This window comes from Patiria miniata, unplaced genomic scaffold, assembly GCF_015706575.1.
Source record: "Patiria miniata isolate m_02_andy unplaced genomic scaffold, ASM1570657v1 HiC_scaffold_3, whole genome shotgun sequence".
Classification (NCBI taxonomy): domain Eukaryota; kingdom Metazoa; phylum Echinodermata; class Asteroidea; order Valvatida; family Asterinidae; genus Patiria; species Patiria miniata.
This window is the reverse complement of record NW_024037069.1, coordinates 41,870,401-41,892,351: the sequence shown is the minus strand read 5'-3', so window position 1 is coordinate 41,892,351 and position 21,951 is coordinate 41,870,401. Positions and strand designations below refer to the sequence as shown.

The 21,951-nt window shown below is 41.7% G+C and overlaps 2 protein-coding genes across 3 annotated transcripts; one reads left to right on the top strand and one right to left on the bottom strand.

The window, feature by feature from the left end:
- The first annotated feature begins 47 nt into the window (after positions 1-47).
- On the top strand, positions 48-6,317 carry LOC119736948 (matrix metalloproteinase-16-like). Its single transcript, XM_038210989.1, has 8 exons — positions 48-263; positions 998-1,308; positions 1,870-2,183; positions 2,652-2,813; positions 3,907-4,076; positions 4,705-4,852; positions 5,394-5,645; positions 6,102-6,317. Exons 1-8 carry the CDS (start codon positions 150-152, stop codon positions 6,224-6,226), a joined length of 1,596 nt encoding a protein of 531 aa, XP_038066917.1. The 5' UTR covers positions 48-149; the 3' UTR covers positions 6,227-6,317.
- Positions 6,318-7,677: 1,360 nt separating this feature from the next.
- LOC119737817 (26S proteasome non-ATPase regulatory subunit 12-like) lies at positions 7,678-21,273 on the bottom strand. Of its 2 annotated transcripts, none has more exons than XM_038212432.1 (10): positions 20,928-21,083; positions 18,806-18,865; positions 18,191-18,319; positions 16,901-17,113; positions 15,453-15,608; positions 13,096-13,230; positions 12,312-12,424; positions 11,705-11,879; positions 9,631-9,708; positions 7,678-8,515 (listed from the first exon to the last, which is right to left on the bottom strand). In XM_038212432.1, exons 1-10 carry the CDS (start codon positions 21,027-21,029, stop codon positions 8,303-8,305), a joined length of 1,374 nt encoding a protein of 457 aa, XP_038068360.1. In that variant the 5' UTR covers positions 21,030-21,083; the 3' UTR covers positions 7,678-8,302. The 2 variants fall into 2 exon arrangements, with proteins under 2 accessions (XP_038068360.1, XP_038068361.1); XM_038212433.1 differs by lacking the exon at positions 20,928-21,083 and adding an exon at positions 21,255-21,273 and having other exon boundaries at positions 8,176-8,515.
- Positions 21,274-21,951: the final 678 nt, after the last annotated feature.

Here is a 21,951-nt window from a genome sequence, read left to right as displayed (position 1 = left end):
TCGGTGAACTCACGTCCGCCATTGCATTTACACAAGCTGGGAAGTGACACTACAAACGTCTATAAAAACAACACTCCAGGATCCGTCCGGGCCAACAATTCATTAAACTTCGACCGACGAGCTCCTGGTTTTGCAATCTTCCCGCCACCATGGGGCACTTGTTTGTGCTGTGTCTTCTCTTGCTCGGTGGAGTCAGCGATGCAAGGCGTCAACGCCACGAGGAGCGCCGCGAGTTTACCGGCGATGACATGAGAGGAATTATGGTAAGAAAGCAACATCCCATGACATTATTTTGCTGGTGAATGGGAGATATATTGCTGAAGAGATCTAGAGCTGAAACTTCTCTCATCTTATTCTTTAATTTGTCTCTATCACAAGTACCTTGTCAACAGAGTTTGAACACTGGTTGACGTCAGTGCATTCATAAACCCTGTTGGAGTAAATGATCTGTAGAAACCGGTGGTTTTGAGCCAAAATACTGAACATTTGAGCAAAATATCGGTTTTCTTGCGAACAAGATAGAAATGTAACTCCCACGTGTAATGGGTGTCGTGTTAATCATTCCATGATTCTTGGTTGTAATATTCTCCGTAATTTAGGCCTAATGGCTTGTGTGGAGGAAATTATCCGTTAAGCTTAAAAAAATGGTCAAGAATGTAACATTTTCAGACCTCAGAAAAGTAGTTGCATGCTATATATGACTTGAAGCTTTGCGTGGCGGATGAGATAAACTAGGAAAAATTGCGGGTAACACCATGTGGAAGGAAATCTCTTCTTGAAAGAAGTGTGGTTCTGAAAAGAACCGATTGGTTGAGTGTAGAACTCGACGTTGGATGCTAATCATTCCATTCTGTAGACTTCTATCCACCCGAACGTTGTGAATTTTCAAATCGATATTTTTATGAAATGTTATTAAAAGTATACACACCTCTCTTGGTTAAACTGCTTGACTGCTACGCACTGAGATTGACAGCGACAGCTCTTGTTTTTGATCCAGAAATACTTGAAGAAGTACGGCTACATGGCCACGAATCTGGATTTTGGGAGGCCCATCGCTTCCATCGACGACCCTCGGCTAACTACGGCCTTACGCAGGATGCAGGGATTCTTCCACCTGCCGGCTACGGGCGAACTGGGCCGGCAGACGGTCGAGATGATGAGACAGCCCCGCTGCGGTTGCCCGGACGTGATGGATGGTGGTGTTGGCGGTGACGGGGCTGATGTAGTCATGATCAACCGAGAATCGCCTCAGGATTATAACATCGCCGGCCGGAGATTCAGGTGGACGCAGACGGATCTCAGCTTCCGGTAAGTTTTTGCAGTCTCTGTTTGGAGTTTCTAGTCATACTAAATGGGTTCAAAATGTAATGTGTGAACCCAACTTTGGTGTGAATGCAGGGGCAACGTGGACAAAGCTTTATATTGGCTATTCCGACGTAACTTAACAAACACTCTATATACCGCGAGCTTGTGAGAGGAAAAATGGCAAACCTGCTCTAGTGGGAATGGAACCAGAGACGTAATATTTGTTAGAGTAGATCACTCGGGCATGGAGCTTTCCAGTTTGGTTACTCGATTGGAATCCGATTAATTAATTATTTGCTTAATTTAGTATATAAATGGAAGAATATCCTAGCTCATATCTCGTAAACATTTGACTCTTCTTAAAGCAACAACGCCAGTTGATAAAGACACCGTGATGGTGTCGCAAGCTCCTGATAAGAGCTCTGTAATTTAAGTCCCCAAAAGACACCTTTACACTTTTCTCAAAGCATTTGATTATAACCTTCCCCAACACGAGTAGCCATATCAAAGTAAGAGATTTTGATGTGATGGTTTTGACTTTTTTGGATGGTATTTTGATGGTAGATACGTGAATTATCCGTCGGGCCCACATTCTCTACAGCCGGACGAGGTGCGCCGAATCGTCAGGCGAGCCTTCAACCTCTGGAGTAACGTCACTCCCCTTACGTTTCGCGAGGTCAATGACCCTTCGCAGGGGGTCGACATCAGGATCAAATTTGGGCGTGGCCACCACCACCCGGAGGAGCCGGGTACGACGGCATTCGATGGGCGGGGCGGCGAGTTAGCACACGCCTTCGCACCCTATAGCTTCTGGGGCGAGCTGGAGGGAGACATTCACTTTGACGATGATGAAATGTTCACGGCTGATGGCATTGAAGGTGAGGCATGACACTTTAATACACATAATTATCTGGGCCGTTTTTGAAACCGCGGTTTAGTCTCGGGCTTTGGTTTCGTCTCTTACACCCGAACGATTTGCGTGCCTTTGGTGTTGTAACCGTATAAGCAAAGAGTCTATGGCTTCAACATATCATTTGATTTCCAATAGCAATGAACCAGTGTAATGAGGCCCAGTGTGTGAGACCTAAAATCATGACGTCTGAGTTCAAATCCAAAGCCGAAATAGATCTTTTGATACACGCGCGCAAAGGCCGCATTTGAACTACTTGGCAATTACACACGTGCTATATGACAGTGGCCCAATCCACTTCCATATAGACGCACGTAGGCAAGTAATATATTGAACGCAGCCTAACAGTCATTGTCAAATATTGCAGTTTATGTCGCCCAATGATCGTTGCAAACACATTAAGAGAAGCAAAATATCTCGGGTTTTTTCAATGCAGGGTATGCCTTGCTCCTGGTAGCCGCTCACGAGATTGGGCACAGCCTGGGCCTGGCTCACTCAGACGATCCAGATAGTCTCATGTGGCCCAACTACATGTATGTCCCCGTCAATGGCTACAGACTGCCGCCGGACGACGTGCGAGGAATCCAAAAGATTTACGGTTAGTGCAGGTGAAGATGGCATCAGCTGTAACATAATAGACTCAGAGTCAAGTCTGAAATTTCTGACATCATATTTTGGAGATTTTAACATTATTTTCAAGATTCTAACGAGGTAATGACGACAACGCGTTTTTCGTAAGACCTTTATCATGCTGCCACCATTTCAGTCATGTTCCTTGTATCCAGTGACAGTGTCAGAACCAGACAATTTGTTTTCCTTTCAGCCTCGCTTTAGGTATACGACTATATGAAAGGGAGATATCACGATGGCTGCAACACGTACGAAACACGATCCCTGAAAATGCTCTTTTCTGTCGTAAGAAAACGTTAATTAGACGGTGTTTTTTGCGAAACAGGCCCTATGTAACACTTTTGCTGTTGATTTGGAGATGAAATTTAGTTCTACATTGTTTGGAAGCATGAAGGAAGTTGGTTGTTGAAGAACCGGTTGCGATAGAAGTGTTTTCTTGATCCAGAATTTACATTTGCCGACCGCTACTTTCCGAGCCAACATTTTGTCATGGAATACTTAAATTGTATGCCATAGCATAATGAGGAATACCCTCACATTTGACTTTTCAAGTTATCTACATCATAGATTCATTACAGACATCATCAATTTTACCAAACTTATTTCTGTCGCTTAATTTATTCCAAAGATATACCGCAGGATCCTCAACAGTGTCCTGCCAAACTTCGCCAACCTCATTTCGAGAAAAAGTCTTTAAAAATAAAAGCACGCACTGCGCCGCTAACGGCAGTGAAAAGCGTTCTCCATTTTTTCCAATTTTGTGGGCATTGTATCCCCAACTAAAATGCCTTGTGTGAATCTTGGATACCATGGCTTGTCAAAAATACCAAACAACCAAAATCGATTTTTTTTTTTACAAGATTTGTCTATCAAATCGTATAACCGCAAACCTCGCTCTCGTATGTTCGTGCAAAGCTCCCCATAGGCACACGACACAACATCACTTTTTTTTGCCGATTTTAGACTCGGTGCGCGCATAATTTTGTCACCATTTCCACCGTTAGTTGCCTCAGTGAACTAGGATGATATTACATTTCCCCCACCCCTTGTTCCATCATCAGGTTCGAGACCACGCGCTCGTCCAACGCCCGAATCTGACGGGGCGATGATCGTTCCGCCAACACCGCGCACTGGAGACGAAAAGAAACGAACGCCGGACGCAGTGTCCGCTATGTGCCAGGAGCCGTTCACTGCTCTACTGAAAAAGGACGATAAACTGTTCGCGTTCAGGGTAAGTCTTTACAGATTTTCCGTCAAATGTAACTTATCTTATAGCTCATCTTTTACGTATTAAAAACATCGGACATAGATGCATTCATCGGACAAGAACCATTCATAAATACCCGGCACAATGCACAATTTACCAATTCCTGTCGGTCGAGTGGCCGTCATGTGGGTGTTCTTAAACCGTCGTTGAAATACCGTTCGGGGTCTGGCCTTTCTCGGCGGCCAGACCCTTACCGGTTTTAAATCACACTGTTATAACTGTTACCTCACACCGTATCCCCTCATTTAAATCGAAAAAATTAGAGGGCCTGAGGTTCGCATCATGCAGAATCTTTCTCAAAAGTATGATTTGTGTATTTGTCCGATTTGTGTATTTTGAGGTCAGTTAGTCAGAACCCCCCCCCCCCCAGCAGTTTGCAGTGGTTTTTGATTTCTCATAAAAACAACAACATTTAAATAGACAAAGTGTTGAAAACGTATCAAAGTTAAAAGACTGATCAAAAATGAAAAACCGGTTCTCCGGTTCAGTGTCTGTGTTGAATGCCGTGGTCATTCATTTTAGTCATAAAAAAATCCTCAGGCATTTTTTTCTTGGAAGTTGTGTTCGATTAAATTTTCAATGCCTGATTCAGGACAATATGGTCTGGCGAATCCGTGTCAGAGACAGACGCCTGTTATCACCTCCGAGCGGGGAACCAGCCAAACGGTTCTGGAAAGGAATACCCGATCGGATAACCGCCGCGTACCAGCGACAGGATGGCAATGTGGTCTTCTTCAAAGGTGAGGATTACGCCCGCCAAATGTACTTTCTTAAGTTTTGGCAAAAGTCACATAGGTGAAAGGTATTAAAAGAAAGTACCACTGCACCAGCCTGAATCCCATTCGATCATCTGTGTATCAACTTTGCTCTTTCAAAAGATGCGATACTAATAATAATAATGTTGTGCTTGTATATAAGCTGTATATCAAAGGTCTCAAACGCTTCACAATTATTACTGCCCCTGTTCATCACGCCATGAGGCTAGTTTTGCAGCAGCTCAAGATCAGTGCATTCTGGTCTCAACCTTCATAGGCACATGTACCCATTTATACTCCTGGGTGGAGAGAGGCAATTGTAGTAAGGTAGAGAGAGGCAAAAGTGTCTTGCCAAAGAACACAAGCACCATGTTCCCTGTCAGGGTTCGAACCCACGTACCACGGTGCGTGAGTTTAACACCGTAACCATTAGGTCACCCATCACAGTCATGACTCATGAGATGACAGTGCGGACGGGGACAAAAATGACGACGACGACACTCACAATTTCATATGTTTTTCCAAGGTACAAAGTACTACGTGTACAAAGGCAAACGGCGAGCCAACCGTCCAATGCGAATCCGTACAATGGAGATCAGACGACCACCCATGGCCGCACTGAGAGCCAGCACTGACAAGGTCTACCTGCTGCGAGGCAATGAGGTGTGGCTGTACGATGAGTCTGCGGGGTCAGTTGATGCAGGATACCCACGAAATGTCGGGGCCGTGTGGGCTGATTTGCCGGCCGGCGTGACGGGAGGAGAGATGCTAGATGACGGTAAGCATGGACATATTTACTCAGCAAAAAACATAAATTTGACAAGCGTTATCTGCTGCTTAGCAACACCATGGAATCGGCCTGTGATCCTTAAAATTGTTGGTGTAAATTATTATCTGGGGCCATTATTGATTAAACTACCTATCACAGAAATTTGCTCACGACAGTAATGTTTGCTTGGCAAAAATAGTTTAGCTAAAGTCGTCGGATACATGTACATTTCGTACTTGTGTCTAGTTGGCACTAATTAATTAACAGTATTTTTGCGACTTTGCTGCACCGTGAATTGACCCGTATCTGTGTTGGCGTTTCTTTCAACCACGCGCGGCTTGTTGCTTGTTTTTCATCTTTCGGGCTCCAGTAAACGTTCGTTACTCCATTTTCTACCCGTGATTTGAAACCGAAATCAGCTTCGAAGCTATAACAACCATCTTCCGATTTACATTGTTTTGGCAGGTAACGCCTTGTTCTTGAAAGGCAACCGATATTTTGAGGTGGACATGAATAATCGAGTGACGTCACCACGCGGGAGCCAATCACGTCTGTTCAGTGTGGATTTTCTTGGATGTCCTGCACCTTGAAGCGGCCACACTGCATCGCCATAATAAACAGCTATCATTACACTTGCAGTTATCTTATTGTAAACCCTCCGTTGTAATAATAATAATAATACCGAAGTCTTATAAAGCGCACGTATCTACCAACAATTAGGTACTCAAGGCGCTCGAAATGATGTCTATTTAGACAGGTAAATGAAGTACATGAGAAATATGAGAACCATTATGTAGCACCTTTATAATGGTTTACAAGGTGCTGCGGCGCATATTTCAGCCACTGCCAGAAACATCGGGGCAAAAAAACACAAAAAAAACAGCTGTCAAAAAAAAATCATACAAATTAGTCGGAAACCCCCCCCCCCCCCCCCGTGACACCCCCCCCCCCCAAATTATACAGGTATAATGTCCGCCTGTTCAAAATACGGTACAGTCCAAGGTATTAACAGTCAAACAATCCAAATGTTAAGTATGTTCAGAGTCAGGGCACTGAGAGCCTTTCCTCAGTCACATTGGACTTGGCTCCAATCTGACATTCCGTTATAAATTATAAACATGCGTGCCAGATCTCGGAAAAGGTGACAGGGGTGCTTGCACTTTGCTGGCTTAGGGTTTGGAGCAAAAAGGCAGTTTTGTTTTAGTTGTGCACGTGCTAATACAACTGAATAGTGATAGCACTTAGAATTATTTAACAAAAAAAGGAACAGTGTCGCCGGGGTGAGGGGGCTACCCCCCTCCCCTGGCTTCGCCACAACCGTGTAACGTATGTATCACTGAAAAGAACATTACAATTTGAAAGATGATTTTCAGTAACCACGAGTCGTCTTTTTTTATTATCAATTCCTCAACACTACATCTGGTGTTGTTTAATTTGTATAAAGTAAGTTTTCTACACAGATGTGTACGAGAGAAAAAGATACCAGCGAAGATAGGTTGCATGACAATAAAGTTATCAACGTCAGCGGTGAAAAGTGGTGCGCTTGTCAAGGGGACTACTGCTAACCTTCATCCACTAAATAATGAAAGGTTTGCGGAAACACCATGCACGAATAATTTCTCAACTAAGAGAATGGTTCTGAAAAGAACCAGAGGTATAAACACGACGTTCCGGTCAGTATGCTCTGACCGTCTTCAGGAGAACATACTGACCGGAATGTCCAGTTTATACCTCTGGTTCTTTTCAGAACCGTTCTCTTAGTTGAGAAATTATTCGTGCATGGTGTTTCCGCAAACCTTTCATTATTTAGTATCTCCACCATGCAAAGCCTCAAATCTTATTTCATCACTAAATTCTTATTTTCAAATCTTGAGGCTCTTAGAGCCAGGTTCATACATGTACTTCATGTGGATCAATTTCCTGTCAACCATATTAACGTAACAACTGATGTCGAGATGAAAGTCTCTGTATAGTGTTAATGTAAAGTATGGAACAAATCTTGACCTTCAACAATTCAACAAAATCCAGCAGTACATGTAGGTAATTTGTAAATACGATTTTACTTGTAGCTGATCTGAAAATGTAACAAGTTTGAATAAATGACCTACTGCAAGTCTTTACGATATGATTGATATGCAAACTTGAGTAGCGTCTCTTCTTTGCTGATGAGATTTGTCTTGCAATGACCAAGAAATGTCCCTGTCTGACAATGACCACGACATATGACAAGTGGACTCTGATGAGATAATTACTAAGACTTGGAGATTTCACCAAGAGTGAACTGTGTGACATTTCTTCAAGTCACATGTACTTTTTGATTCTCCTGTCCTGCAAAGACCAGAACACATGATAACATGACAATGACCAGGACATTGCAACAGGACTAAAGGGGGAACTAGCATAACATCTCGTCCTTGTTGATGAGGTCTATGCATGCTTATAAAATGTCCCTGACCAATAATGGCCAGATCGTGTGACAAGTTGACAATGACAAGGTGACAGTGACCAGGACATTGCAACAGGACTAAAGGGTAAACTAGTATAACATCTCTGCCTTGTTGATGAAGTACATGCACACTTATAAAATTGTCCCTGGCCAAAAATGACCAGAACATGTGACAAGTTGACAATGACAACATGACAGTGACAAGGACATCACAATTTGACTAGCGAGTAAGCTGGTGTAGCATCTCCTCCTTGTTGATGAGGTGCGTGGTCTTGTTGACCAGCTGCATCAGTTCGTTCAGGTTGCCGGACCAGTTGTTCAGGATCTCGTTGGGATCCTTGGCAGGGGAGAAGTTGACGATGCCGTCCAGACGATCCACCTTGGCGTAGATGGTTTTCTTGATGACCAGATTGGATAGGAATTCCTCGGCCTCCTGCAATCGGAGAACGATTAACAATTTGAATACAAAATCTTGTGATTGACTGATCAGTATTTTCAATTTTGTTTTAGTTGTTGCTGGTAATGGAATAAGGGATTCTTTAATGGTGCACAGATACTGTAATTCAGAAGTCTGGACAACCTTGAGGGAGAAGACAATTGTGACGGTTATAAAAAGACAGCCCCGTTATTTTTGGCTTCAACCTTATTTACACGTAAATTCAAATTAACCTAGCGCCCCCAATGTCTGATATCGGGCACGAACTTGTTCGTTATTTCCTGAAGACTGAAGTAACATCACTTCATGTACATTTGTCTTCAGGTATACAGGTAATTATAACTATCTATTTATTTTCGTTCATAATCTTTACATCAATGACCTTAGATGACATCACAATTCCTTGACTACCCATTTCTGTTTGTATTTCCTTATTTCCTTATTAGATGGTATTTTAACTAAGTTTTATTCTTGAAACGTTGAAATCCAATATGGCAGACCCCGCGAAAGTTTCGGCGGGAAAATGTAACTATTGTTTAATTATTTGAATGGATCCTAATTATTTCATGAACTGAAATTAATTCGAATTCATCTTGCTTTAATCTTACTGCTTAATTGTAGTCATGTTGTAAACACATTTTGACAGTTCGTTATTTCCAGAAGACTGAAGTAACATCACTTAATGTACATTTGTCTTCACATAACACAGAATAAATTCGCTGCATGTACATGAATACTGCATCTGAAGAGCTTCCGATCCCTAATTTCAAGAGTTTCACACACTGAAGAAATATTTGGTTTTAGTGGTGGGAGGAAAACAGCCCGGAAGGGTTATTTCAGGAAAAAAAATTTGGAATCAGGCAGGGACTGAAAACCTCATCAACACATTATCCCGGTTTGGATTTTATCTGATATAATCTGATAACAAAAGCTGACCTTAGAGAGGCAGAATTTGTTTCATCAAATTATGTTTTCAGTTATTCATTTATTGACATACATTTTTCTTATATAAGGGGCCCTAGAAATCTTCAATTGATGGGCGAAAGAAGGTTCAAATGTGCCACAAGCAAAGTTATTGCTTGTGGCATTGACACAGGCAATTTGATACTTACACTTTCAGCAAGTTCCAAGAGTTCCGCCATTCTAGTCAGTGTGATGCGTGTATAGTACTTGGCCATCACCCGGATGTTCTGCATAGAAAAACAAAACAATTGTTGAATGGTACAGTCACCTGTTTTCTTTGTTCAAGCTTTTGTTTAACATAATGTGTATGGACACACAAGGCAACTGCACTGACTCTTCACTGTGCACATGCTACCTTCCGAGATCTAACTCCCAGGTAAAACAACCCCTCTTAAGATTGGCTGTAATTTGTACAAGTTATCTATCTACCAATGTATATAATGAGGCTTCTCCACACAGGTTGTCAACTCATACAAGTGTTATAAGATGGAATTTTGCGTCGGGGTGATATAAATCAAATTAGATTTTGCCCTTCACCGACGTTTTTTTTTAACTCGGGAGGTAACACACTGAGTATACAGTGTTTAAAAAACGTCGGTGAAGGGCAAAATCTAATTTGATTCATACAAGTGTGTATTTGCCTGCAATCGGAGACCCCCTATTGTCTCTCTTTTGTTTGTACTTCAACTTTTTAGGAAGACTTTCCATATGTTTTGTACACGATCGTAAATTGGGGACCTTCGGGAATTGGGGACCCTATTGTCCAACGTCCCCTATTGAATGCAGAAACAATCTTGGGAACACTCATACACATGCAAACCTTTTCGCCTTACGGTATAGCGGTGATTTTTTTATATGAAAGAAACTGACTAAATCTTGATTTGAGCCAGTGACACACAGAACACCACACTGGTGCTCTACCAACGAACCTCTCCAGCCCATACCTTGGACTGTTGCCAGCGTCCATATTGGTCAAAAGGAATTGAATCAGAAAGTTTGAAAAAGGAAATACTATTCGATAGTGTAAAAGTACTACTATAAGGTAATGCCAAGAGCAGTGCTGAATTTCGAATCCATCACAAGTTCTCACAAGTCTGTCAATCACAAGTCATCCAGTCCTAAGTCAGTTCACAAGCTATTCAAATGGACCATGAGAAAAGACTTTTCTTATTATCGTTCATCCCCAAGCATGGGCGTCGTGAAGAGGGGGGGGGGGGGCAAGGGGTCCCCCCCCCCCTCGGGGGAAAAGCTAAAAAAGAAAAAAAAAAACCAACAAACCAAAATGGAGAAACAAAACAGGAAAAACAAAATGAAAAGAACAAAAGACAAGGGGCAAATCATATTACTGTTAACAACAGTTTTTAACAACGGTCAAGTGATATCTAGCACCCCGTGTCACTTTTTCCACAGCCTGTGATTTCTCGCTTCGCTTCTGTGGAGTGCTGTGCCCCCTCTAGAAAAAAATCCTGGTGGCGCCCATGTCCCAAAGTGTTACTTGATGGGAAGATAACATCAAGGCGTGGATAGGCCCTAGCTTCAGCAACTCCCAGAGGGCAGCAGAGGACAAGGAGAGATGGCAAGAACTGGTAAAGGACGTCATTGGCCGCCAAATGACCCTCCCAAGGATTAACCCCTCAAAGACGGTGAGCGACTATAGCTGCGGCCGCTAATCCTCACTGGAATGCAGTTGCCAGCTGTGGTATGCCTTGGCTCACAGCTAATGGGAAGTTCCACAGCTGCTGCTTTTGTGCAGTCCCGCTACCACACAAAGGCTGTGTAGTCATGCGGGTCACTTGCTCCATGTGTGGAGGAATGTCCCCATTATAACCCGTCCTTAAAGGGTTACGGAACAGGATAGGTAAGGACGTGTTACTCATGACTGGCGAACTGACTTGTGATTTACTTGAATCTCGACCTATGGGCAATTCCACGGTTACTCACGTTACGTTTTCGTAACGTGAGTAACCGATTTTGTGCGTCTTGTTTATCATACTTAACACATTTTTCTGGATGTCATCTTTGGTGCTTAGGTAGGTCTAGGTCTACTTTATCTACCATGGGGATAACGGTTATTAAACTTTTTCAGTAAGGTAACTACAGCCCAAGAAAACTCAAAAGTACATCAAAAATGTAACGTGAGTAACCGTGGAATTGCCCCTATAGACTTGTAATGGACCTGACCACAACACTGACCCAGAGATTGTGTCCGGTATACAAACTCACATGTTCCACCACCCTGTTCCTGAGGTCATTCCAGCGCTGTTTACCCTGCTCATTGTCACTGAAGACGTCCGTGGACGCGCTGTCGGCCGAGCCGTGCTTCAGCTCCTGCTCGTAGATTGCACACACCTGTTGCCATCTCATCAGCTCTTGGGTGGTGAAGCATTTCAACAGATCTCTAAACGATGCAAAGAAAACAACAAGACGTTATCTGGAATCTCATTTCAGGTCATTTGAAGCTGTAGGTTTCCAAGACAGAGTTAGTGAACCACTTAAACTCTTCCATTATAGAATAAAGGTAGAGTATATCATTTGTCATTTGTCTATTTTTTTTCGTTTAAAGCAACAAAAGTGCTCAAAATTCTAGTCATTGGATATGCCAGTTATTGGATATTGATAATTTCGGATGGAAAGGATTAATTGAAAGCATTAATTGAACCTGATCCTACTACCATGAACACAGGCTTAGCGAACTAAATCTCAAACAAAATATCAAATAAAATAAAAAAGGGAAATCCTTCAAAAGTACAAAAAAGCAAATATCAAATGTGATTTTAAAAAGCTTAAAACTACAATGAGGCAGACAAACAACTCATGAACAACTTGTTACCTGTATTTGGGGATTTCCTCCAGATTCTTATCCTCGGCTACCCGGTGAATCAGATCAGACTGCTCGTTATCAAAGGGTGCTAACACTAGGTAGAGAATCACATGCTTCGAGATCTAAAGAGCAATGAAACAAAAAGAATTGTCACATCAAAGTAATTGTTATTTAATAAAATGAAGAGTTATTTAGTAAAATTTCTTACAAACGATTTTTGCAGCCCCCAATTTTTTTTTTTATCCCTTGATTGATAAATAATTATTCAGTTGTGTAGGATGCTAAAAAAAAAATAATGCTACAGTCGTTAATGGCATGAAAATGTCATTTCAGTTTACTGGATGAAAACAAAAATGAGTTGCTCTAATTTCCATCTACATCCTGAAGTTAAGTCAAGTTAAACAATATTTGTTTTCTTGGAGTTTGCTGTTCTTAAGGATGTATTACATGATATAGGCTCTGTGCTTTAACAGAGAGGGCGCTTTTTGCCCACTTTTGAGAGCCACGGTGGATGGGACACACTGGTTCGTGCCTGTATCGCACAACAAATTTTATTCTGACTGTGCACTAAGCCAAAGTGTCTTCTCCTGAGTGTCTTCTCCATTCCAATGTCTTTTCCAGGATTCTCCCCCAACTCTCCTTTCCTTGTCGTTGAGGAGGTACTTGTGCAAGGAGCCCATAGACATAAAAGAAACCAACAGCTACACATGTAAGAGACACCAAAACTTTCCACATTTCATCACCTTTGTTGGAATGTATTCATGAGAATATCAACCAGATATTTGTGTTTTACCTCCTTCCATTTGGTTGGGTCTTCCTTGATGATGGCCGTATCATACAGAGCTCTGTAATGTCTACAGATGTCCAGATAGGCACCCTCGTGCTGGTCTACTTCAATCATCAGACGATAGAATTTTAGTTTCTGCTCCTGTTGGCAAAAAGTAGCAGGCATTTGTAAGATCAAAAAATCTGACATCTGGAGTGTTCAGGACAATTCAGTGAGTTGCTTAGCGCAGTAATTCTGCTGAGCACAGAATAGGGGTGTGCATTTACGGGTAGTGCGGGAACCGGATACCCAATTGACATAAACACGTGTACCCGGGTACCCGTAAAAGATTGTTCAGATTGTTCATTAACCCTAACCCCTTGGGCTCTTTTACTAGAAATTATCCTGAATCTGCCAAAATCCATCAATTTGGCCATGCCAAAAAAAAATTGGTGGCCAGTGAGTCCATCAGAATCCACCAGTTAGGCAAGCGTAAATCTGTTGAGATCCTGAATTCGCCAAAGTCCCCCAACAGCTCAATATAGAGGTATCCTGAATCCATCAAAATCCTGCAGTTCCGCTAAGCTTACAATCCTGAGTACATCAAAATCCCCCAGTTTGTGCAATATGGAGGTATCCTGAATCTGCCGAAATCCCCCGAAACAGGGGGGGGGGGGGGCGGATTTTGATGGATTCAGGTACGTTAGGGTTAAGGTGCGCACAATAACACTATCACATTGGTGCATCAGTGCAGCAAGATAAAAGTGTATACTGTGTGAGTGTCACCTGTCCCACGTTAAGATGCACAATTGAGACAAAAAGTAATCATAAAAAGCGAGTCCATGACTTCCTATCCTAGACGGATGTAGTAATTGGATTGTTCTAGCTATAGTGGAATTCAATGAACAAAAATAGAAGCCTTTTTTTGGCAATGGCCACATCCGCGCGCATGCCAAACGCATTCTTAAAGGGAATGTACATCATTGGCTTTTGCTGTAATTTTCAGAAATGAACTATTTGAGGGGTTAGTATAATAGATCAAATATTGTTTACACTGACATTTTTGAAGTTTTGGGTTCGAAAAGGTTGGAAAAACCAAGAAAAACAAAAATGTTCAAGTAGTCTGGTTCCCTGACTCCACAAAAGATAAAATGGATCAATTTACAGATGATGGAAAATTGTAAGGCAAGGGAACCAGTCTAGCTGGCCTGCACCCGTTCATGAACATGTAACCAATAGCAAACAAAATTTGGACTGAAAAAAAATGGTAAATTTGGAGCAGTAGTTGAAAAATGGTTAGGTTTTTCCAACGCTGGTCGGCCGACCACCGTTGGAAATGTGTACAAAAATACCATTCTCTTGAAAATGACTTCACACCAGGTGCCGTAATTTTACAAGATGCTTGAGACTGTCATTTACCAACATCCTAGTAAGGTATTTCGTAAAATTTTGGTAGTTTTATATTTCGATGTTTGCAAATGTTGTATATTCCCTTTAAAGACGAGGAGCGCACGCATTTTGGTAAAACTGTCGGCTGAAGGAGCCCGGAGTGCGTGCGTATTACCTGAGAGTGTCTAGCGCGAGCCTGGTGCCACTGCAGACATTGGCTGTTGCCGGGATGTTCCGACTCAGTTAATTTGTAATTTGAAACAATACATAGTATTATGTTACTTAAAGGGAAAATACAACATTTGCAAACATCAAAAAATAAAACTACCAAATCATTTTGAAATACCTTGCTGGACTGTTAGTGAATGACAGTGTAAAGCATCCTGTAAAATCATGGCACCTCGTATACTGTCATTTTCAAGAAAAGTGGTATTTTTGTATCAATTTCCAACGCTGGTCGGCCGACAAGCGTTGGAAAAATTGGCTTTTTTTCAAATACTGGCCCCAATTGACCATCGCACTTGTTTGCAATCGATTACACACCTATGAACGGGTACAAGCCAGCTAGACTGGTTCCCTGACCTTACAATTCCCCAATGTATGTAAACTGCTCTGTTTCTTCTTATATGGAGTCAGGGAGCCAAACTACAGGAAAATGATTGTTTTTCATGGTTTTTATAGCATTTTTGAACCCAAAACCTCAAAAAGTCAGTGTAACTATATTTGCTATATATTTCCAACCCCCTATTCTATCCATTTCTGAAAATTACAGCAAAAGCAAATGATGTATATTCCCTTTAATTGAAATGACAAATTGTTTTAAGAGGATTCCCTCGTATTAAATCCTGGACCTAATCCTTTGAATTTGTTTTTTTCTTCTGTGTGTATTGTATTTCCTCTCCATCTAGGATTTATATTTTCCACGTGGCAAGTGAATTCAACATGATTATTATTCATATTCAGCAATCATTAGCAGACTGAGGTGCTGCATTCACCTGAACACTGGCCTCGCTGGACTCAAAGAACTTGGGGCTGATTTTCTTGCTGATGATCTGGGTGCGGATGAAATCTTTGGTGGTCAGACACAGGCGCATCTGCTCCAGAATGAAATCCACTTTCTCCTTTTTCTCCATGGAGCCAAACGTTTCAACCTAAAGACAGCACAGGAGACGACACAATTTTTAATCAGAAAATTGTGAAGAATTGGCTTTTAAATCACTTCTTTGAGTGGAAAAAGGAGGCTAAGCAGACTTTTTTTTCAGTAAGTTATGAGCTGCAAACTCTGAAACAAGTCCAAATGCACCCTGGCTGATCTAGGACCAAGTTCAAATCCCATCCAGGCCAACAAGTGGATTGCGTTTTCAGTCCCTGCCTGATTCAGTAAGGTGGTTCCCAGAATATACGTAAAGCTTTTCCTCCCACCTCTAAAAACTTAACAGTTTGTCATTGTCCTCTCTTCACAAGTTCCTTCAGGCTTGCAAGTATACAGTACTATGGGTGATTTTGACGAATCCTTGGTTTCTTGACTAAACATGCAGTAATAATAATAACAGGTACACTACTAGTTTGTACTACATTTACTGTTGTTCCTACAATGGATGTCCTGCAATGTGCTGAAGAGAAAACAAATCTACATTGGCATGTTAGGGGGAGACTTCTGGAGAAGTTTTCATTTTGCTGAATGCATAGTCAGAAGATTGCAAACTTTCCCATGAGGAATGAAATCGGTGTTACTTATGCAGCAACAAAAACATATACAGTCGAGTCTCGTTATAACAAACTCATTCGGACCTAGCCAAATTGTTTGTTATATCAGAATTTTGTATTGAGAGGAACATCAGTCCCATTCACTGTGCATATAAATGCACAATCGGGACCAAGGCTTTATGTTTGTTATAACCAGAATTTTGTATTAACAGAGTTTGTACTAACAAGAGTCAACTGTACATGTACATAGGAGAGCATGTGTACTACTGTTTACAAATCTGGCCTTATGGGGCTCATGGGAACAAAGAGCAAGAATAGGGACACTGGGACTCTACAACTTGGTCTACAGAGATCTCAGTACTACAAATTGTGAGATTTCAATAGTAATCTGCGGAGAACAATGTAGGGAAGTAAAGGTCTAAAACAGCAGTACCCCTCAACAACCCACATGCACAGATGTCCACACGATGCAGGTTGTGTTGACGTGATGTGGACTAAGCCGTGTCCACATAACGTTTCGCCCTCTCTGGAAAACAGGTTTAGAGGCATTTTCGGGTTAGGGTTATCCGTCCCAGAATGAAGAGAAACATTCAAGGAAATTTAAAAAAAAGTTGAAAGAGTTTTCATAGTTTAAGTAAAGTTATTTTTTGTACCGAGTTTTCTTAACCACACCAAAACAAAGGAATGTCCACATAGCGTATGCAAAACAAACATGTCTGTGTTTTTGTGTACTTACTTGGAGTTCCTGCAAGATGGTAGCTGCCTCTGTGACGTCCCCCTGTCCTTCCTTGATCTTGGCAAGGGTCATGGTCAGACGAGCTCGCTCAATTTCCACATAGATCTTGCCGGCTGTGACTGTCCTGAGGGTGTCGATCAATTTCAGCTTAGTCTCCATATCAGGCGTCTTTTCGACGTAGCTGCACGCTTCTTGCACCATCTTCACTACGGCCTGCGAGGAAAACACACAAGAGTAGCTGCCATCTGTTCTAGTTTCAGTTCAGGAAAACAAGTCTTTATCTTGGTTAGTTTAGGTGTAACTTACACCTTTCACTTACATACATGTTTGCTCAAAAGTAATGTACATGTATATAAGCATAAAGTGGAAATACATTTGGAGGTACGAAAATGTACCCTCGTTTAACAGCAAAAGTGACAATTTTCAACCTATAGATTGCCACTGTGTGAAGCGAGCCATGATACGCCTGTCAATTGTAAGACAGACAACATGATCCCCCCAGGAATTAATGCCTCATGGGTTACTCACATCCTTTATCGCTGTGATGCAAGGGGTGCGTCAAGTCATGACTTGGTGTGTTAAAGGGAATATACATCATATGCTTTTGCTGTAATTTTCAGAAATGGATGGAATTGAGGGGTTGGAAATATATAGCAAATATAGTTACACTGACGTTTTTGAGGTTTTGGGTTCGAAAATGCTATAAAAACCAAGAAAAACAATCATTTTCCTGTAGTCTGGTTCCCTGACTCCATATAAGAAGAAACAGAGCAGTTTACATACATTGGGGAATTGTAAGGTCAGGGAACCAGTCTAGCTGGCTGGTACCCGTTCATAGGTGTGTAATCGATTGCAAACAAGTGCGATGGTCAATTGGGGGCAGTATTTTAAAAAAAGCCAGAAAAAATCGGCCGATCAGCGTTGGAAATTGATACAAAAATACCACTTTTCTTGAAAATGACAGTATACCAGATGCCATGATTTTACAGGATGCTTTACACTGTCATTCACTAACAGTCCAGCAAGGTATTTCAAAATGATTTGGTAGTTTTCAAATGTTGTATTTTCCCTTTAAACAGGGTGCATCACTTTTCATCAGTGGGTGCTATACAATATAAAAAGGTGGGTTAAAAATGTTATTCAAAACTTCACATTTGGTGGGTCACTACTCTTGCGAAGGGGTTGGGTGGATTCCATTGAAGCATGACTCCCTATTGGACAATGACAAACCTCTCCCAGAGGCCCTGGGGTCCATCTTAGAACTAATGGGTGAATTATCTTTGTCATTACCTGCTTGAGCTGACTGCGTCTCTTGGTCAGCAGTAATATGTTCTCGTTCAGCAGTCCCCACTCCTTGGCTTCATAGCACATGCTGACGATGGCTACCAGGATCCGCGCAGTGGAGTGCATGTCGGCTGCCTGATGAAAATGAAACAGAAAGGCATGAAAATTAATTCAGAGGTTATTCATTTTTTGTACAGTAAATGAAACAGTTCTTCTATCTCTAAATGGGTTTTGTTTATTATGGTAACAAATGTGTCGACATTATCAGGGCTGGATCTAGCTTTCAGGAAAAGGGGGGTGATAATATATATGGAGGGGGGGTGTTTGGGTGTAAGGCTGGGGGGGGGGGGGTGTCCAGGGGCATGCGCCCTGAAAATATGGAAATCTACAATGCTTTCTCTTGCATTCTAAGACAATTCGAGAATACATTAAGGAACATTAGCAATCCATTTATTAGTTTTTTTGGCCTCAGTTTACTAGTATCATAACATTTTTGTCAGAGGCAGCATTTGAAGGGGGGGGGGGGAGGGGGTTTTCAACTTGCAACCCCCCACCCCCCTCTATATCAGCTACTGTTTACCGACAATACACTGCAGGTCATATTAACTGTGAAAGACTCACCGTTCTTGTCTGTTTTTCCAGAGACAGAAGACTCTCTACGCCTTCAGACAGCTTGCCATCCTACATAAACAACAAAAAGGTCTGACATCTTTAAAAAAAGCCATCTTTCTTACACGCAGGATATTTACAGAAGAAAACCTAACATTGAAAACGGACCCTGTCTACATGTCACCCTATTCACTGTGTAATTTTTGTGTTGAGTAGAGAAGTGAAATTGTCAAATACATGTAGCACACATAACTGCCCGAAAAAGTTGCCGCTTTTGTTATCATTAACAGTGATCTCTCCTTATAAAATCTTTGAAGCCCTCTGCAGTGAAACGCGCCCTCTTGTGTGCGCTTTTCGTTCGCGGCCGCGTTTTGCATCCGGGTACTTCACAGAGCGCCAAAGATTTTGGAATGACAGGCAACAGCCGCGGTGCGCTGTGCCAAAGTTGACGCATGCTCAGTAGATGATTAAAGCTCTTGTTTGGTTCCCTGACCCCTTTGGCCTCTTGACTATCAATGACAGTATCATTAGGGTGGCCGGGAAACATATCAGCGACGCCATGCTTGCTCAAAACCGTCTGCATTCTTTGACGAATTACCATGATTTTTGGATAACTAGACCCCTGAAGGTACCGAATTTAACGATTTTGTGCTATTTAGCAGTCATACTATAGCTGGGTTGATTTTCTACTGACCAAATAATTTTGATCTTTAATTAATTTTCGGCGCCCCTAGCAACGGGATGCTCCGCTCACAGGCCGTACGTGGCTCTGTGACTGATACGGAGGTAGTCCAGTATTTCAGTCACATTTATGGGACTAGGTTTTAGGGTCAATGACAGAATTGTGTTGCTCAGCATATAAGGATTAGCTTGGACCCTACTTATCACCAGACCATGTCCAAATGTTAAAAAGGTGATAAGTTGGGTCTAAGTTACTCGGACTATGACTAACCGTACTTCAACGCTCCACTCAGCTCAGTAGAGGCGAGCGGAAAAAATTCCGTACTTGGACGTCACTTTTTTCAATTAATTTTCTAGCGCCAAAAGTTACATCTTTTATGGTTATTCCTCCACTTTCCCTCCTCTACTCTCACCCTCTCCTTTCCTTAATTTCTACGCAGTGGCTATTGTTACGGCAGCCGTAACGCATTTCCCATTTTCTATCGTTACGGTAGACTGCAACCTGGCAACTTTTATAAAAAAACATGACAAGAAAATATAAAATTAGAAGGAAAAAAGTGAATTTGAACTTAATGAAATTCGGACTTTATTTCCCTTTTAAAAAAAATCCTCCAAAGCCTCAGGTTAGAAAAGGAAAAAAATTCGAGTGCAAAACTGAGATTCGAACCCGCAACCTCGCGGTGCAAAATCCTACCCTCTATCGGCTGAGCTGGCGCACTGCTTGATAAAACGTGTGGAAACAAATAATTATATACCTGCGTGCGTATCAAAAAAATATCGTAGAGGGCGCTAAACAACGAGTGCCGTAACGATAGCCACTTCGTAATTTCTATTTATTAATCAGTCAGTTACTTCATCGGGATTCGATGATACACGAGACTCTTAACCGCTAGGCCGCGCACGATCGCTGTTGCAATAATCAATCTTTGGACGTATTTGAAGTATCCATTGAAATAAACTAAATATTCATGAGAAAATAAATATTCATAATGACGTATTGCACTATCATTGGCAGGCTCATGCGACGTCATGGTTGTTGATGTCACGTGTATAACGTTCCGCTGTCTTTCAGCCACTACAATCAGTTTTGACCGGCTGCTTCAAGTTAGTTCTGCACGACGTATGCATCCAAAATGTGCTCTAAAAACACATTTTGAGTAATTTTTTTTCACCTTAACACAGCTTCCTGGATTTCTCTTGGTTCAAATGACAAGGTGAGGTGACAATTAATATGTTTGGCAGCAGATAAATTGACGTCCGAGTATGGAACTTTTCCCAACTACAGTACTCGAATGTGTAATACCGTAACTGGTCAATACAAATGTCCACATCGAAGCAGGGGTGACTTGCGAATTTATGACACCTCCAACTCGACCCATTTCGTGTGTTATTACAGATGAAATAAAAGTGTAATTCTGCCAATCTGAACCAGATGAATTCCTTGATAACAAACCTTCGCCAGCTGTTGACATTCTGGGATTCTCTTGTCAACAGCTTCGCTGTAATCAACTTCCATTTTCTGAAGTCTGCCATCGCCGGCACCTGTGTCCTCCATTTTGGTTTTGTATGGTACCTGACAGTCGATGGCAAAACTGCACGAGCACCCGATGCGTTATTTCAACAAAGGAAAGATCGTGTGGGACCCGACTGTATACTCCACAAAGTAATTAAAGGACGCCCTCTGCCCATTGCAGCCAGAGGTTTTTTTTAATGGAAATCATCGAGATTGCGACTGTCCAAAATGGTTTGGGTTAGATAAGTCTTGTGGGCCTATACATACCGTGTAAATCTATTTAGGTATTTCAATCAGAGGTACACAATCCTGTTGCTATTAGATAATTGTAGTCAGTCTATTAGGCCAACTGGGGCCATATTCATGAAACTAATTTAGCAGCGAACTAGGCCTTAGTAGCCTACTAAAATGCCTAGTAGTCTACTATGGAGTTGACAACTAAATTGCTATTCATGAAACCTTACTAGGAACGTTGCTAAGTAGTTGCATACTAGAAGAATTTAGTTGCATGCGTGATTAACTGGAATTGGGTGCTTTTGGGTAGAGTGGGCATGTATGGAATGTGCATGATGACAACAGATACAATAGTGTGAGGTGTATTAGGCTAATCCATGTCGAGCATTTGCGCGGTTTAGCAAAAAAAAATACCAAGGCCTATAAATTATGTTGTATAGTGTACTGCGTCTGCATGTGAGTGAATCAACATCAAATCCTCTAGCATGAATTGCATATAAAGCTAGGTTATCAGACATGGCTACAAAAAAGGCAAGGAAGGCAAATTATTCTCAACAAGAGAACTCTTTATGGCAGACAAGTATGAGGAATTAAAAGATATGTTTGATGCTAAGCATAAAGATGCAAACGTGCACTAACAGGACAAAGAAAAATGCACGGGCAGCTATTCTTATCCAACACCGTGCAAGATTTTCACAGGTTGAAAGATCATTGGATATTTAAAATTTAG